This window comes from Lissotriton vulgaris, chromosome 3_1 (genome assembly GCF_964263255.1).
Source record: "Lissotriton vulgaris chromosome 3_1, aLisVul1.2, whole genome shotgun sequence".
Lineage (NCBI taxonomy): Eukaryota > Metazoa > Chordata > Amphibia > Caudata > Salamandridae > Lissotriton > Lissotriton vulgaris.
The window spans coordinates 1,249,466,215-1,249,484,674 of NC_141689.1; the positions used below are offsets into that span (position 1 = coordinate 1,249,466,215).

The 18,460-nt window shown below is 48.5% G+C and overlaps 1 protein-coding gene across 1 annotated transcript in view; it reads left to right on the forward strand.

Moving 5' to 3' along the window:
- Positions 1-7,605: 7,605 nt before the first annotated feature.
- Positions 7,606-18,460, forward strand: part of ERI1 (exoribonuclease 1) — a 228,207-nt gene continuing 217,352 nt past the window's right edge. Inside the window, exon 1 of the mRNA XM_086961755.1 lies at positions 7,606-7,787. Coding sequence (XP_086817881.1) covers positions 7,722-7,787 — 66 coding nt within the window. The 5' untranslated portion in view covers positions 7,606-7,721. The remainder of the gene's footprint in view (positions 7,788-18,460) is intronic.

Genomic DNA, 18,460 nt, shown 5'->3' on the forward strand with positions numbered 1-18,460 from the left:
ATATAGACACAAACTGTGGGGAATCCTGTCAGTATAGAAGGGTACATACAATGAGGCCTCCCTCCAGAAGTTGGAATACGAGGGGCCCATGACACACTGTAATGCATCAAACAGACTCTTTGCCCACAATCAATGATTATATACAGTACTCTGACAATTTTTTAAGCCAATTTTTAACTGCAATTTTTACCCACGTATTTTAGGGTAAAGCTTTATTTTATAAAAAGGTGCAAGACATGTTTTAATTGTTACTTTTTGATACTGTGTCGCAATTTGCAATGATTTTAAGTACTTATGCAATAGAAAAATCATTCATTCATTCAATCACATTATATCAGTATATACATATAAAGTCATGTGTATAAAAATATTCTGCACATTTAATAATGCATATTTTTTAAACCCACATACATTTTCCCACATTCTGCTCATTTAATATTGCAAAATTTTATAAATGCACAAAGATTTCCTACACCACCATGGGAGTAATGAAGCCCAAGGGAGCAGAGACTTTGAGGTAGGTTGTTGAGTGTCTCACAACAACACATACTTTCATAACAACATTTTTTTTTAAAGTTTGTCTCAGAAGGCTTTTAAAATGTATGCATCCAGTATGGGGTAAAGATGACAGCTAGGTGTAAGGTCTTCCGCTTTGCATATAAAGGAAGCAGAGACAGTTTGCTGAGGTAACTTATTTATTTTATATAATAACCCTACGCAGCACGGAGCACACTCTCCTAGCGTTGCACTCCTCGCCTCTGCCCCGGAAGCGCTCCTGCTATCGCTTCCGTGCGAGCAGGATGTCACGGCAAAGACTAGAGCGCAACACCACATCTCCCTCCTTTCGCACAACGATAACATAGTAAAGGCAACAGTCTTACTTGTGTTCCATCTCGAAGTCTTCGAACTTCTTCGGGAGTCTGACTTCTCTACCTCAACGCGTTCTGGAAACCTTAGTGTCCACTCCCCGGGGTGGGGAACACTCTAACTGTCTCTGTGCCTGGGTGGTTTCAGGCACCCTCTCCTCACATCCTTGGCTTCCGCTGCGATCCCATGGGTCAGACTCCTGACTCCTTTCCTCTTGGACCAATCTTCTTGCTTCCATTTCCTCTTGGTTCTCCGATACTCTCTCTCTCCTGGTGGCTCCCTCGTTGGGTACTTGACAGTGCGATCTGTTGGAGCCTTCCCTGTTCACACTTCGGTTGCATTTCGCCATCCTATCCTGTGACCAATTCTTTTCTAAGCAAAGCTGAGCGCTTGTAAGGTTCCATCACTTGCAACGGGGGGCTGTATTTGCTTTCTCCCTTCTTTTTCAGTGTGGATTGTTTGACTCTCACCCACTCCCCCCTTTCCCGAGTGGTCTCTTTGACGTGATGGTCCTTGTTGTATTGTTCAGTATATATAGCTTGTGCCTTGTCTAGGTTCTTGCGGACCACTGTCGGGGACCATTGGCTCTTCACTATGAGATGTTTCCATGCCAGGTTATCTTTCGTGAAGGGTTCCCGCCCACGTAGAATCCGGAACGGACTATATCCAGTACTCGCAGGGGTGATTCGGTACGCCCACACCAAACGCTTGAGTTCTTTCTCCCAGTTTTTTCCTGAGCTTATCGCTGCCTGGATTGACCCCATTATCACCCTGTTGAAACGTTGGACAAGGCCGTTGCCTGCTGGGTGGTATATGGGTGTATGTCTCACTGTGATGCCATTTCTCTCCATAAATGCTGTCCACTTGTCCGACTTGAATTGTGGCCCATTGTCACACGTTATCCCTTTGGGGATACCTTCTCTTAAGAACCGGTCCGTTAAGAATGATAGTACCGTGTCTGTATCCACCATTTCGTTGACCACTACTTCCGGCCATTTGGAGTACCGGTCTATAGTTACAGTCACATATTTAGGCACCCCTTGGGCATCTTGGACGGGGCCCAAGATATTGATGGACACTTCTTCCCACGGGCCTGTTGGACAGTCATACTTCCCCAGAGGGGGTCGAAGCAGCACCTGAGTTTTGTCTGCCATGCTACATTGATCAATCAATCAATCAATCAATCAGTGAAACTTGTAAAGCGCGCTACATACCCGTAGGGTCTCAAGGCGCTTGGGGGGGGGGGGGTGCCGCTACTGCTCGAACAGCCAGGTCTTCAGCTTCTTCCTGAAGGAGAGGTGGTCTTGGGTCAGGCGCAGGTCGGACGGGAGGGAGTTCCAGGTCTTGGCGGCCAGGTAGGAGAAGGACCTTCCTCCTGTGGTCGCTCTTCGGATGCGGGGGACGGCGGCGAGGGCGTGGTTGGCTGATCGGAGGTGGCGTTTGGGAGCGTAGAAGTTGACTCGGCTGTTGAGGTAGCTCGGGCCTTGGTCGTGTAGGGCTTTGTGTGCGTGGGTGAGGAGGCGGAAGGTGATTCTCTTGTTGATGGGGAGCCAGTGAAGGTCTCTCAGATGTCTGGAGATGTGGCTGGATCGTGGGATGTCGAGGATGAGTCTGGCTGAGGCGTTTTGGATCCGCTGGAGTCTCTTCTGGAGCTTGGCGGTGGTCCCGGCGTAGAGGGCGTTGCCGTAGTCCAGTCGGCTGGTGACGAGGGCCTGGGTGACGGTCTTCCTGGTCTCTGTGGGGATCCACCAGAAGATCTTTCGTAGCATGCGTAGGATGTTGAAGCACGCCGAGGAGACGCTGTTGACTTGCCTGGTCATGGAGAGGGAGGGGTCCAGGATGAAGCCCAGGTTTCGTGCATGGTCTGTCGGTTTGGGTGCGGTGCCCAGGGCGGGAGGCCACCAGGAGTCGTCCCAGGCGGAGGGTGAGGAGCCCAGGATGAGGACCTCCGTCTTGTCAGAGTTCAGTTTCAGGCGGCTGGTCGTCATCCACTCGGCTACCTCTCTCATCCCTTCGTGCAGGTTGGCTCTGGCGGCGGCGGGGTCGTTGGTCAGGGAGAGGATCAGCTGGGTGTCGTCGGCGTAGGAGACACTCCCTGACATGTCTTTCAATGTGATTGTCCATGCCGGGCCACCAGTAGGCTTCCTTAGTCCTCCGTTTGGTCTTGACGATTCCCAAATGTCCCTCATGTACAATTGCCAGGACTCTCTCCAGCAAGGCTTGAGGGGGTACTACCCGGGCTCCTCTAAGTAGAAAACTTGGGTTTTCTCCTATGGAAAGTTCCTCTCTAACTTCCCAGTAGCTTCTCAACTTGCTGTCCAGTAGTATTTTGTCCGGCCACCCACTTATTAAGTATCCCTTCACGGCTTGGATCATGTCGTCCGCCTCGTACCCTGTCTCCCACTCACGGGCACTGATGGCCGTCTCCTGGTCTTCCATGATGGCTATGGCATATTCTTCCCATTCATTAGGTCTCTGGTCCTCTGTCTTTTCTTTCGCAGCCACTCTGCTTAAGTAATCCGCCACCTTATTCTTCTGGCCTGGCAAATACTCCACTTCTTACACATAGTCCAGGAGCCTCAATGTCATTTTGGCTATGTGGGGGGTCGCATGTGCATGATCGCTCGAGGTGAGGAATTTCACCAAAGGTTTGTGGTCCGTGCACAAAAGAAACTTAGCACCCCACAAGAATTGTCTGAAGCGCTCCATCGCCCATACTGCCGCCAACATCTCTTTTTCCACTACGCTAAACTTCTCTTCGTTGGGTGCTAGGGACCTTGAGGCGAACCCTATGGTGGTGACGTCTCCTTGGGGACTCCTTTGGCTTAGGACAGCTCCCAGTCCTCTGTCGCTGGCATCTGTAGTCAGGATCGACAATGCGTCCTGGTCAAATCCTTGTAAAGGTATGGCCGCACTTATGTCTTGTCTAAGCGCTTCGAATTCCCCTTGCTCGGCCTCTGTCCACTGGAACTTGTTCTTTTCCTTCAGGAGCTGTCTTAAATGGTGGGTCTTTGTCGCAAAGTGGGGTACGAATTTACTATAAAATTCTGCCATTCTTAAAAAGGATCTGACGTCTTCTCTGGACATGGGAGTGGGTGCATCCGCAATGGCCATCACATTAGACTGTTTGGGTTCAACGCCTCTCTCGTGTATCTCGTGACCAAAATACGTTACAGACCTTCTCCCAAATTTGCACTTGTCCCATTGAGCAGTTAGTCCGTTCTCGCTAGGATGGTTAACACTGCTCTCAGCTTCTCATCGTGGTCTGCCTTGGACTTTCCCATTACAAGAATGTTGTCTTGAAAGAACTGGATGCCTTCCTTTTTTCTGAACAGCTGATACATTAATTTTTGGAAAACCGCTGCAGCTGAGGCCAGCCCGAACGGCTTCCGCAGGAACTTGTAACATCCAAATGGGGTTATGAAGGACGTCAAGTGATTGCAAGAACGGTGTAAAGCTATCTGGTGGTAGGCGGCTGTAAGGTCCACTGTGGAGAACCATTTCACTCCCTTGGTTTCTGCAAGCATTTCATTTATCTTGGGAAGTGGGAACTTGTCCACTATGATGTTCTTGCTAAGTTCTCGGAGGTCCACATAGAGTCGTACTTTGCAGTTCGTTTTTTGTGCCACCACCAGGGGCGCCAACCATTCTGCGCTTTCAATGGCTTCGATGATCCCGTTTTCCTCAAGCCTTTGCAGTTCTTCCTGTACCGTTCTTCTGCTCCTAAAGGGGATGTTACGGACCTTGTGGCTTACAGGCTTCACCCCTTCTTTTAGGCAGATTCTGTGCGTAAACTTGGATATCCATCCTATGGTTTCTTGGAATACTCCAGGGAATTGTTCCCTCCATGTGTTCTTCTCCGGGATCGGGTTATCTTCGGTCATCAATACTTGTGTGCCACTTCCTGGATTGAGTTTGATCTTTAAGGCTCCTTGATCTTTAACCTTAAGGGGCGGAATCCCACCATGGGGATGGGTTCTCCCGTAAATGTGACCAGGTGTTTGTCCGTGGGCATCAAATGACTCGCTACTACTGGCTCAAAGTCTCTCTCCCATACTTTCATTTGAACAATAGTGTAGGGCGACCGGAGTCCGCTATCATGGTTATCGGTACTCCTCCAATGGTCATGACGCACGCTGGTTTCTTGTGTGTGGGGCTTCCTATGTCCAGCACTTGCTCTTCTATGCACAGGACACCATCTTCACTTCCTTCATCCGTGCTGCCGTCTTCTCCATCTTCGCCTTTCTCCACGAACTTTACTTCTGCTTTCTGTGACTTCTGTCCGCATACTTTTTCAAAGTGCCCCATTATGCCGCAGTAAGAACACTTTGCTCTAAATGCTGGACAACTCTTGTCATGGGCAGCGTGTGTTTGACTTCCACACCTGTAGCATGCATTCTTCCCATCTGTGCGTTGCCAGGCAAACCTGGATGGTTTGGTCTGATATCTTTGCTTGTTCCTGGCCCCCAGTTGTTGTCCTTGTTGTCTTGCGTTTGCATTGTCACGGTTTGAGATCTTGCACACTGCTGGTTCTGGTTTGCTCTCATGGCGTGCGGCTTCCACACATTTCTTGGACAGTTCCGCCTTTTTGACTAACGCTACAACTTCCTTGAGCGGGGCATCTCCGTTCACCCACAGTTTTTCTTGAATGGATGTGTTGACGGTATGCATTATGATTTGGTCTCTTATTAGATCTTCTTGTAGCACTCCGAACTTGAACGTGATTGCCAGTTGTTGTAGGGCCGCTACATATTCATCCACCGATTCTCCCTTGGCTTGCTTGCGTTGATAGAAATTGAACCTGTCAATTGCCGTGCAAACCACTGGGCGATAGTCTGCGTCAAGATCTTCCAAGGCATGTTGGAACACATCCGTGTCTGTGGCTGGTCTCTCCGCCTTCACGAGATTGAGGTATATCCTTTGGCCTGCAGGTCTGAGGTTGTGCAGGAGTATTTTCTTCTTCCTGGCACTGGAAAAGGCTTCACCTACTACTTCTTCCAATGCAGAGATGTAGTTTTTGAAATACTCTCTCCAGTCTTCCTACTGCATTTCTGGCTGACCTGGCTTTGCCAAGAAGGGCACCGGGTTGGTCAATGAGAATGTTTGGGCGCACATCTTGCTTCTGGCGGGAGCCTGCCTCTGGGCCTGGGTATCGTCACTCGGGACCCCCCTGTGCTCGTTGGTATCTTCGTCGTCTGTGAGCTGTGTAGGGGTCACGTTGCCTTCGCCTGCCTCACTTGTTCTCTGGGACTCCAGTGTCGTGGTAATGGCGGCCCCTCACTGTCCGTGGATTTGCCCCGAGTCTCGTGTTGGCCGGCTAGCTCTTCTGTGTCTGGTCTGAGGTTGGCTAGGTGGGGTAGTGCTCTCTGGCTCCCCTTGCGCTGTCCTTTTTGCTGGTTCTTGCCCACGTGGTGTCCGGAGCTTTCAGGTGACCCTTGCCCCTCTTATCTTCCCTGTGGGCATGCTTTGCAGTGTCCACTCTATATGGTGTGTCCTGTCTGGGTCAGCGTGTACCCTTGGCTTGAAGCTCCTCCTCAAAGCGTGGGTAAGCTGGGTCGCGTGGGCGCTCACTGGCCGGATAGGTGCATCTTCGTTTCCATGGACTCCTCTAGCAGTGATCTTCTACCCAAGCAGCGCGTGTGCTGTCGCGCTCCGTAGGAATAGGGCCTCGCGTCGTGCCGGTGAAATTGTAGGTGACGCGCGGTCCGTCAACGAACCCTCGTCGCCATTCTAAGGTCTTCCGCTTTGCATATAAAGGACGCGGAGACAGTTTGCTGAGGTAACTTATTTATTTTATATATTAACCCTACGGAGTGCGGAGCACACTCTCCTAGCGTTGCGCTCCTCGCCTCTGCCCCGGAAGCGCTCCTGCTATCGCTTCCGTGCGAGCAGGATGTCACGGCAAAGACTAGAGCGCAACACCACACTAGGGTGTCTCACAACCAATAGCCCATGGGCCTTTTCACCATGGGGGATATGGATCCTGTGTTACGTCCCTGGTACCAACACCCCGATTTAGAGGGGTCCTGAGTTTTAAGCGAAAATGAATTATTTCTCACTATTAAAACATTTTCGATTTAAATTCAAGTTAAAGGGGACAATTCCACATATTTTATTTTCTATACCGCTCTCTTATTTGTTCCACAGCGTTTATATATAAGCATAGCTTCCGGTTAACCAAGCAATATCGAGCAGTGAAACAGTTAAATAACATCATCGGTAATGGATCATGAAACAAATTATCAGAAAATGACAACATTAACACATGAGAAGCATCTCCCTTGTCTTATTGGCTGAAAATGTAGCTGTTGCCTTATGCGACTGCTTAGCTAGGAGTTCACGTGCTTGTCAGAAACGTACAAAGAAACAAGAGACACGTTTATTACATCATCTTGGACGTATCACCGTTTGCCTGGCAAGTGGAAATGTGTAACAGATTTAATGTGTCTGCATTCAAAATGTCCATCAATACATCACCGCCACCTAGCGGCACTATACAGAAGCACAGTGAAATAATCACCTAGAATTACGTTTTAACTAAACTCCTGGGCACCTGGCGTTGAACATAAAATAATTTTACTTGTTTTATGGCGTAGAACTTTTTACATATTTTGGGTAAAGTTAATAGAGCATTTTTGTTGGGAGCTTATTCTTCCCCCAACCATTCTAAATACGCCACTCTTTATTTCCAGTCCATGTGTCCTTCCTTTGTATCTAGGGCTCCATCAGCTGGCTTTTGGAATCCTTGCGGAAGTGACGCTTAACATTTCGCGCGCGAGTCTAGAATTGCTAACTCGGTTGGGGGGTCTGAGGTGGAAGAAGGCTGGCGGGAGCACCGGGGTCCCTACGGCGAGATGGAAGAGCAGAAAGAGAACCAGCCCCAGGAAGAGGAAGGCGAGCAGCCTGGTAGCCCTTCGCCGGTGAGAGCAGAGCCGAGGAGATCGGTTGAGCGAGGGAATTTGGTTGTTGTCGTCAAAAGGGGGCGCAGTTGTTGTGGTTTGATCACTAGAGGTCTCTATAGGTCGACATAGTTTATAGTTTACCGGCCTGTTGAGGTGATAAGATTTGTAAAACTAGGGCAATCCACTGATAACGAATTAGAGCTCTAGCTTGACAGCGGCTGCACTAACGAAACGGCATGTTGACGTGTATGGATTAGTAACAAGGGTTAACGGGCATTTTTTAATAAACACTTTTTGTGGTCTATTTTGAAACACATGGCAACTGCTAGGTGAGAAAAGGCAGAGTTAGGAGAGTGATTAGGGGTCAGCATATCTTGATGCCTTGAGTCTGTATGAATACCTATTATCTTTTTTTCCAGTCAGGCGAGGGTTTCATGTCACAAAACTAAAAGGGATTTGCCACGTCAGTCATTCTATGATAGGATGCCTAACTTTTGGGGCACGGCAAATCCCTTTTAGTTATGTGACATGAAACCCTCGTCTGACTGGCGAAAAAAAGTTAACTGATAGTCAAGCTCGGATGTTGTTTTTCTCTCTGAGTGATAGTGACGTGAGAAAATTCAGCACCTGTGCTTGAGGTACCTGTTTTCCTGCTGTGCTGTCAAAATCAAAGTGCTGACTGAAGTGTGAGCATGAGCAGGGCACAAGTCCTAAAAAAAAGAAGTGGGTGGATTAACCTAGTTAGGCAGTATGCAAGTGACATCAAGGCACGCGCCAACACGGCGCATGACATCACACATGGCATCACAGGAATTGGCATAATAGGAAGTGGCATCACAAGCCACAACTTCACAGGAAGTGGCATCGCAAGAAGTGACATTAGATCTAAAGCTCTCATGTATATCTCTAGCGGGTCTATCGTGTACGTTTGAGCGCATTTGGAGTATAACCGCACAGTGAGCTGTGGAAGATAATATAGGACTTGTACACCTTGCAATCCCCCAGGATGTACATTAATTTACAAACGTATATAATTTATTGTACATGTAATTTGCAAGTGTTGATGTAAAGCGCTGGGATGAGTAGGGGTATATAAGAAAAAATAGAGGTACTTAAATTATTTCAATGCCTCCTCGGGTGTAGTAAGTTCTATATAAATGAAATTTGCTTAATGTAAATACTGGGAAAGACCATCACATCTGATATTCTTACAGTGCATGCATATCTCCTAAACAAGGACTGAACAAAGTAAAAAGCTGTCTCTCTTAAGTATGTGAGAACTGCTAAGAAGGTGTGAGCCTTTGTTTCCCCTCTGCTTCGTTTGCATCAGGTGTGAGGCTCCTGGCTGTTCCCAGCCAAGAGACTTGAACAAAAGGAGGCCTAATGACCCCTCAAATTCGGCCTTTGTTATGGGCCCAGCAGGAGTCTTAAAGAAGAAAGCCCGTCCCCGCCTGCACATTGTTGCTTGTTGCAGATGGAAAGCAGACAACGTGCAGGTGCTGCTGAAAGTGTCCCTGTGTTTGGCAATTACACCGGTATGACTTAAGCACATTATTCAGAGGGGCCCAAATTCTTGGCAGGATGGACGGCGTTCACCCTTTGAAAATAGTGGGTGAACGCCATCCACCCGCGTGTACCCCCAACTCATGCCCTGAGCATGAGCAACTGTTCCAATGTGTAGCTCACCTCTATTATAACTGGATACACATATGTGGTCTGGACAACATGTACTGACAGATTTCCCAAAACTGTCCTCAGATGCTGGATATTTTGTCACTTTGCAGCAGCAAAGATCTCTGTAACTGTTGAATTTTGCTCCACGTGCAAGGAAAATTTAACGTGGTGGAAACTGGGAATTTGTCAAAAGTGAAGGAGAAGTATTTTAATGCTCAAACACAAACTCTCGAGCCCACTGCTTTGCTAAGTACCTAGATAATATAATTAACATTGCTTGGAATGACATCACACAATTTTTAGCCCAACAAGCCACAGGGAGAGATCAGATGCCAGATAACCTTTAATATCCATGACATCACAGGCGTTGACTCCAGTAAAATTAGGTAAGTCCATGATCAACAGAGGGTAATAATGCAAAATCAAAACCGTATTGGGTAGTTCAGCAAGGTAAACATTTTCTGCCGCGAAGTTGTAGGGTTGACTCCGCCCTATGTCCATCTGATACAGATTAGTTTAGTATTGATTTTCATTGGGTATTAAAATGTTTGCTGTTAAGTACTTTTAATAACGTGACCTAAATAAAGCAAACTCTGATTTAGTTATCTGATAACCTTATCCAGCATAGCAGGACAAATATAGAGTTGGTATTAAACATTTTATAAAATGTTCAGTAACTCACTGTCGGACCCTATTCAGGGCAGACAGGGACCTCTGGGCCACAACTGTGTTTGTTGCAATCATTTGCCACTGACATCCTCGGGTCTGTCCTTCTATGACTTTGCAAACTGGGCCAAGTGCTCCCCTTCCACACTTGACTCTCGTAGCTAGGCCAAAAATCAAAAGGCTTCTTAGGGAGATTATGTAGGGCTGAGATCCCAACAGACACTATTGGGTATTGTCCAGCCTAGTGTTTATCTAATAAAGTACTTTAATCAGAGCAAAAAGAGAGAATACACAGCTCAAGTAAGGACAGAATTTTAGGGAAGCTATCTCATTTACGAATCACAGTTATGAGACACCTCTTAGGGTGTAATTTTTCTCATCTAAGAGTTCTAATGTTTACAGTCTAATTTAAGTAATATGGGCATAGCCTTTGATTAGGCACAGGTGCTGTTCACTCTGGAGACCCAGGTGACTAATGCATAGATCAGTTCGCCCTACCACAAATTCACTGGGGCAAAGTTTAAAGTTCTTAAGGCAGTCTTTGTCTTTTTCACAGCTTGGCCCAGTTTGACCTGCTCAGTAACAATACGGTTCCAGTGATACTTGTGAGTGCACTCTGCATACCTGCTCTTGCTGAAGTGGTTTTGTTGATGCAAGACCACGCAAGTGTGTTTGTATGGTGTAATTTATGTAGAATGCTATGTCTTGACATTTCACATCGGTGTGCCACGTGAGGGACATTCACTTCAAAGTGGCTTCACTTGACACACAGACACAAACTCCCATGACACAGTTGAGGGCTACAAGGAGCCGGGGTGCACTGTAAGGTTGTGGAGTGCCACATACGATGTAAGAAGTCCGTTTTTGGATTTAAATTTGAGCTTTCAAGAGCCAATCAACATATTCATTTCAAGCACTCTATATATTCATCATTTGAGTGACCAAGACAACATATTTGTCTTTCTGAGGTCGTGAAGAGGCCTTCACGCGTTGATCCTATTCAGTGGAGGTGTCTATGAACTAAACAACTGTTTGGATTGCCCTTGAACTAGGCATAAAGTTCCACGTAGACTGGCTCTTATTACAATGCTTTGCTAGCTGTTCGACTACCACCCGGTGGATCAGATCTTGAAAACAGGAATGTATCACTGCAAGATAAAGAGTTGTACACTGAGAAATAAGAAAATATTTAAAAACGTAGTGAATGTCTTGTTTAGTGATTGTTTTGAAAAGTTTGTGTGTGTGTGTATATGTAGGTCCATTAATGTCGAGGAAAATTGCTGAACTCGCAAGTAAATGTCCAATTGTAAAACTGTGCTTGTACTGTACATAACAGTGTGCTTAAATAATATCTAAAAGCTTTGCCTGAATTCTTGATGGTTGGCATTTATGTAGTCATTTCATTGTTTTTTCTTTGGATAAGTCACTATCCAATGTCAGTCAGTCAATAGGCTTTATTTCGATAAAACATATCTTTAAAAGCATTACATAGCACAACAAATTAAAAACCAGAACATATAAAATGCATCCGCAAGTTAGATAAAATAGTGCACATGACATCAGTAAAATACTTAAGAAGGTCTAGCTAAACTGACCATAATTAAACAATTTCATTAAGCCTTTTAGATCTGATCGACCAAGCCCATCTTAAAAAATTTGACATACCGCACACAAACAGGCCGGGTGTCCGACGTCAAAATTCGCAGTGCGACTATGCGGTGTCTGGTGCCCAACTCCTTACACAATGGTTTTAGCCACCTAGATCTCGGCGATTTATAGGCGGGGCATTCAAATAGGAAGTGGACAAAAGACTTGACCCTAGACGTGCAAAATAGGCAAAAAGGTGAGGTTTGGGACGGGATTTTCCAGCGTGCAGTCAATACACCCACTGGGAGCATGCCTACTCTGAACTTAAAATACAAAGCCCTATCTATAGATTTTAAAATTATGTCAAGGTAGGGTTCTCGGAAGGCCACGTCCTTGAACCTAAGGAACTCAGTGGTTGCTCTACATTGTTTGGGGTCGGTGCTACTCTTATCCGATACCCAGCTCCAATAGATATTCTTAAGGACAGATTTAGGGGTGGCAGATCTAGTAAGCCAAGCTTCCCCAGCCCCAACTCCCCAAGCAGGAATTTAACACCCCTAAGCCACCTAATTTTGGACCAACCCGGCATCAACAGTACTTCCAACAAACCTTCTGCATAACTGGCAAGTTCGAGAACACTCACACAAACGGGCCCAGAGTAGTAAGGGACGAAGCTTTGCCTGGTCTCTAATTGAGCGGCATCCCATATCGAGTTGCAGGGGTAACGACTGGGTACTCGGAGGGAGAGCCATCAGGTTCTTCAAGAATTTATTCTCGGAACAAGATAGCTGATCAATATTATGGGTAACCCAGAGTTCCGCCCCATATAGCGCTGCACTAACACCTCTCGCCTTATATATATCTATCACAGGGGCAACGGGTTTGAAAGAGGACGAGCGCTGTTCTTTAAGGAGAGCCCCCACAACCCTTTTGTGGCTTAGCAACATCTTCTGAAGATGAGAGTTCCACCGCATAGTGTCAGTTAGACGGATGCCTAAATAATCAAATTCCTTGACCCTTTCCAGGGGCACCTGATTTAGTACAGGAGGCCGTCCAAGCTTTTTAGGGGGGTTTAGTACCAAATATGTTGTCTTAGTGTTAATTTTAAGCCCCCTACTTGTGCAGAAAGACTGGAAACTATCCAGGAGGCTCTGTAAACTCATGGGGGATTTAGAGATCAGCAGGGTGTCGTCAGCGAATAGGAGAGTTGGTATTCTCTTGCCCGCCAGGGATGGTGCATCAGATGGGTTTTTAAAAGGTACTCCACCACTCCGTTCACATACAATGAGAACAGAGTGGGGGCAAGGACACATCCCTGGCGGACGCCCCTATTTACTGGCATTCTAGCAGTCTTCTGACCCTGCTTACCCCACCTCACCTGCGCAAAGTTTCCTGTATGGAGCTTCACCAGTAAAGACAATATATATGCGGGCATCCCCAAGTCAGACAGTACCTCCCACAGGTGATCCCAGGGCACCAGGTCAAAGGCAGTCTTTAGGGCGATAAAAGTGAGAGAAAGACTGCCTTTTGCCTAATACGACCACCTTCCAATAAATGAGCAGCAATCTAAATGACTGCTCAATAGTCTCGGTGCCTGACCTAAAGCCTGCTTGAAAGTCAGAGAGGATTTTATTGTCATCGGCCCACTGAAGCACTCTCCCAAGAACCACCTTTCCTGCAACCTTCTGGGTAGAGTCGATTAAGCTTATGGGACGATAGTTAGCTGGGTCGTCCCGACCCCCCCCCCCCTTTTTGAAGATCGGGACGACCTCAGCTCCCCTCCAAGAGTCTGGGATTGCCGCACCGTGGTAGGAAGCATTAAGCAAAGATGAAATGAGCCTCCCCCATTCTTTTAGATTGAGGCGGAGCAAATCCCCCGGTAGCCCATCTGGACCTGCTGCTTTGTTTGGAACTAGGGATTTTATCACATTCTCCACCTCCTTAGCTGTAAAGGAAAGATCTTCGCTCATCCCGAAGGGGCCCAATGATGGTAAATTAATCGGCCCCTGCCTTACAACCAGATTGGTAGTGTAAAGGAGAGAGAAGTGATTAAACCATGTCTCCTCAGAGATGTTACATGTTATGAGGGTATCAGCAGGCTTGTTCCTAGCCCTTACTAGATCCCAGAAGCCCCTAGAGTCCCTCCCTGCACTAGCTTCCTTCAGGTCGCGCCAGAACTGGTCCTCCCACTCTTTCTTCGCATCACTAATAGAGTTCTTTTACTCCTTCCTAGCAACACGAATCAACTCAGGTCCCCCAAGTTTGACGGCTTTCAGTAGTGCCCTTTTCGTCTCCCGACAATTCTTAGAGTACCACCCCGGATTACCCTTGGGTCTCCGGCACTCCCTTTCGGGGGGGCCTGATTGTGTGTTAAGAATAGCTTTCCCAGGGCATTGATAGTGTCACAAAAAAGTAAGGATACCTCTGGGGGATCCAAGGCGGTAGTTTCCAGCCTGGACAGGGCCGCTGCCAAGAGTGCCCCTATATTCTGAACCTTCCCCTCATCCAGGGCAACCTTACGCCATTTAAGGCGCCTTCCACAATTTGAGGGACGAACTTCTCCAATTGACGACTTAACAGCGGGTTCCTGCAGGCCAATTGTAGGCGACCACATGGGGTGCAAGATCATAGATAATGGATTGTGGTCACTGTCCATAGTGGACAGAACTTCCTTATCACGCATAAAGCCCCAGAGCTTAAAATCGAGTAGGATGTAATCTATCCTCGATGAATGGTCTCCCCTGTTTAACGTGTGTGCTCCACAAGGGTCAGACGTTGATCTGTCATTTGCTGCCCTTAAACCATTTTCCAGAGTTAGGGTATTAAGCTGGATGACCCGTTGGGACCATCTCTTTATGGGCGATATTGTTAGGGATGGAATACCCCTCCTGGCATCCTCATCTGAAATACCCAAAATGTCCTCTGCCGCAAGGGGTTCAAAAGTGCAATTGAAGTCCCCGTGCGACCAGGACATAAGTGTAATTTTTACACTGGCTAAGTTCGTCTTCTAGCCCAGATAAGGTTGGGGATGGTGAGCCACCTTTGGTACCCCTAGCATAAATGTTGAATATCTCCAAAGTACGCCCTCTCTGGGGCCCCCTAACAGATAGTCTTAATAAGTCAGGAGAATTAATTTCTCTGTGCCTGATGTGACAGCCCAGAGAAATGCTGACCCATATGAGGAGGCCTCCTGAAGGGCGACCTCTCCTTGTAGGGGGGGGAGATTGCTGGAACAAAATACGTGGTATAACCAACCTTGTAACAAGGCTCCAAACACCAGGTCTCTTGGAAGATACATATCCCAAAAGACTCAATGAAGATGTTCCAGTCTGGGAGATCTAATTTTCTGCTAATACCCGCTATGTTCCAGCTGACGATCCTCACGTCGCTGTATGCTATAACTTGCCCTACTGGAGACTGTGTTGTGAACAAGCTAGGCCCAAATCGTGACTCCAGTAGTATACCCTCAGGCTCAACCGGCCTACAGTTACTCTCAGGTTGGAAACAAACAAGCACAGACTTGTTCGCGGGGCTGGGAATAGGTGAGGGAGGGGACTTGGGTGGGGGGGGGGGGGGGGGTGGATGAGGAGGCCCATGTGGTACACCACACTCGGACACCTTACAACACCCAGACGTGTCGGCTACAACAGGTAGCCTCTCGTCAGGAGGGTCAGCGCCAAGTCAACAGCCAAGCCCCAACCTGAAGGCTCCTAGGCCTGTATTTGGCATGTTGGACCTCAGGGAATGGATGTCATGGGGGTGAAACCCTTTGTCCCTCCCCCCTAGGTATAACTAGCATTCTGGGGAATTGCTGGTTAAGGATGGAAATAGCTAACATCGTGAGTGCTAATTCCTATAGTACCTTGGCTAGATTGATGGTTACAAATAAACCTTGCTACCCTGTCATCCCTAAAATTGACCAGAATGCTATCACCCGTCGTGTCCTTAATCCTATTTCCTACCCAACTGACACGTCTGACATGAAGAACTTGCCCATCAAAAGAACTAGGCAGAGGTCTGTTTTCCCTTAGCCAAAACATAGTTTTGTTTTTAAGTTCGTCATACGATTCATATTTGCCTGCCTTCTGCTGTGGGACCCCGGTAAGCACCACTACATAAGGCTGACAATCGGGGGGTAGATTAATGTGGGGAGGGTTAGTCGCTCCCTTCTCCGCCAGAACGGGCATTTTTGGTGGAGCAGGTGGATTACAATTCTGGCCCCCTCTACCTCCCACGCTGTTATTGAAGGTATTGCTATGGGCAGGGAGACTTTGGCAGGGACCTTGAGTCCCTCTATTCAAGTTCGAATTGCGGTTGGTGGCTTATTGGGGCATTGGTTTGTACAAGGCCACCTTCGACAGCAGTCCTCGCACACACTTTGGCCCCAAGAACTGCCCCTGGCACTTTAGGTACACTCACCTCTACGGGTGAGGGAACCACCTGGGAAATTTTTTCCACCTCTGACCCACCCTCCCGATTTTTAGAATGTAATTTGATTAAGGACTTGAGTGAAAAGAAATTGTCGAGAGTGGCTTCCTCTAATCTATCCAGCCTCTCCGTCAAGACTTTCACTCTTTCAAGTACCAGGAGTATCAAGGATTTCATTAGTTTCTCAATTTGGGCGATAGGGGGTGACTGGGGTAAAGTGCCTACAGTGGGAGTAGGCTGTGGGTTTACATTCTCTAGCTCACTTGGGGCACATAGCGTCTGGCCACCAGACAAGGAGGTTCCTTGCGACCCAGAGGCAATATGCTTCTCCACTACCCCCAGCCCCATTAGTTTCACACAACCCTTGGAGCTATTTTCTCTTGCACAGCCTGTCCTATGCCACAGTTACGGAACAGAAAGGAGAAAATGTGTTTGTTTCAAAGACCTTATGGTGCAAGGTTGTAAATTAGGCCCCCACAATTTCTAACTTATACCCTCACTGTGAGAGGCTGGCCTGGCATATGATGTCCACTAATGTAAGTGGGCACCTTGCATCAGTCCAGACAACCCTTATGGTGATTAAAGAGGTCTTCGACAACCTTAAAAAGCTCTCCTAAGTGGTAGCTGTGAAGAGCAGCTTTCAGGCTTTTTCCAGAAGGAGTGTAAAACAGCTTGGTTTACCAGAATGCAATCTTATAGTAAAGATTGAGTGAAAAGAACCACACGAGTATTTATAAAAATATGTATTTATTATATAATACTCTCTAGAATGTTCAAGTATCTCCAACACGGAGGGGGGCGCTAGGTGGCGCTGGACCGACATGGCCGCACTGTAGTGGGGCTCTCGCCTAGTTGAGCCGCTTTCAATCCGACAACTTATCCTAACCGGCTCTGAATGCTCTTACAACACCGGGAGCATCTTCTTCACCTCGGGCTGTACGCACCGACACCAGGAAACCCTCTGGGAGGCCTCCGAGGCGGGAGCTGACTGCAGCGGAATTGGCAGGCGAGTCTCCGCGCTCACTTGTGTGCCTGCTCTCCAGCAGCGGAAGTCCACGCAACACCGGGGACTCTGGGCCCGGCGGCCGGTGCACCATCGGAGGTCCGGGGGCGGGCGGCCCTGAAGGCTCGACTGTGAGGGCCCGTACGGCGGTGAGAGATCATTCTCCCCCCCCCCCGTGGAGTAACCCTCCCGTACACTGCTCCTGCATCCGCCGCATCCCCCTGCGCAGAGACGAGGCCGAGCGCGCCTTCCCGCTTGCGGCCGCAGCCCTCTCCTGCCCTTCGCGAGCTCGGCTGCTCACCCTGCATGCCCCGGTCGCCGCTGCCTGTCTGTGCCGGGAGACACCCCCGCATCCGCCTCACACGGCTTGCCGCAGGAGAGATCTCCACTCTCCTTTTCTCTCCTTTTGGCGCGAAGGGCGCCCTGACAGCTGCTCCCTCAACGGCCCAGCTCTGTGCAACAGCTGTGACATCGGGAACCCTGGGGAGACCCACACTGCCTCCTGAGACGCTTTGGGGGCCCCTCCCCGGCCGCACTACTGCCGCGGGGGTCCCTGCAGGGGAAGACTGAGTGGGGGCTCCGCTCCCTTGCCCAACATCCGCCATCTTGGTGGGCCCAGGCTCGTGCACCATCACATACCCTGCCTCTGCAATACCCTCTGCCATCTCCCCACTGTACAGGCACTGCTGGTCACCCTAGCCCCCAACGGTCTAGCGATAGCGACATCAGGATCTCAAGGGCGCGCCATGGGCCGTGGCGACGCCAAACAGTCGAAGATCCCATTTGAAACTCGGAAGGCGAACAAGATGACGCCCGGGCCGGGCGACAGCCCTACTGCCACCACGCCGCCAGACGAGGACTGGAAGTCCCTGCTCCTGGGCATGAGGCAGAGCCTAACCAGTATTGATGCCAAAATCGATAGCATGAACTCTCGCATTGATGGCGTTGTGATGAAACTAGACCAACACGATGCGCGTCTTAAGGAGGCGGAGGACAGAGTCTCTGGGCTGGAAGATGAAGCCGCCGCCACGCGCCGCCAGGTTTCCCAGATGGACAGACTCCTCAAAGTTATAGCTGAAAAGAATGAGGACTTAGAAGCCAGGTCCCGAAGGAACAACGTCCGCATCCTAGGCCCGGCGGAATCCACCAATACTGGAAAAATGGAGCCCTTTGTGGAGGCCTTAGTGGTGGAACTATTTGGGAAGGACTCCTTTTCCCCACATCTAATAGTGGAACGGGCGCACAGGTCCTTAGCGGCCAAGCCACCCCCGGGTGCTACCCCCAGGCCCATCATTGCCCGATTCCTTAATTACAGAGATCGCGATACAGTGCT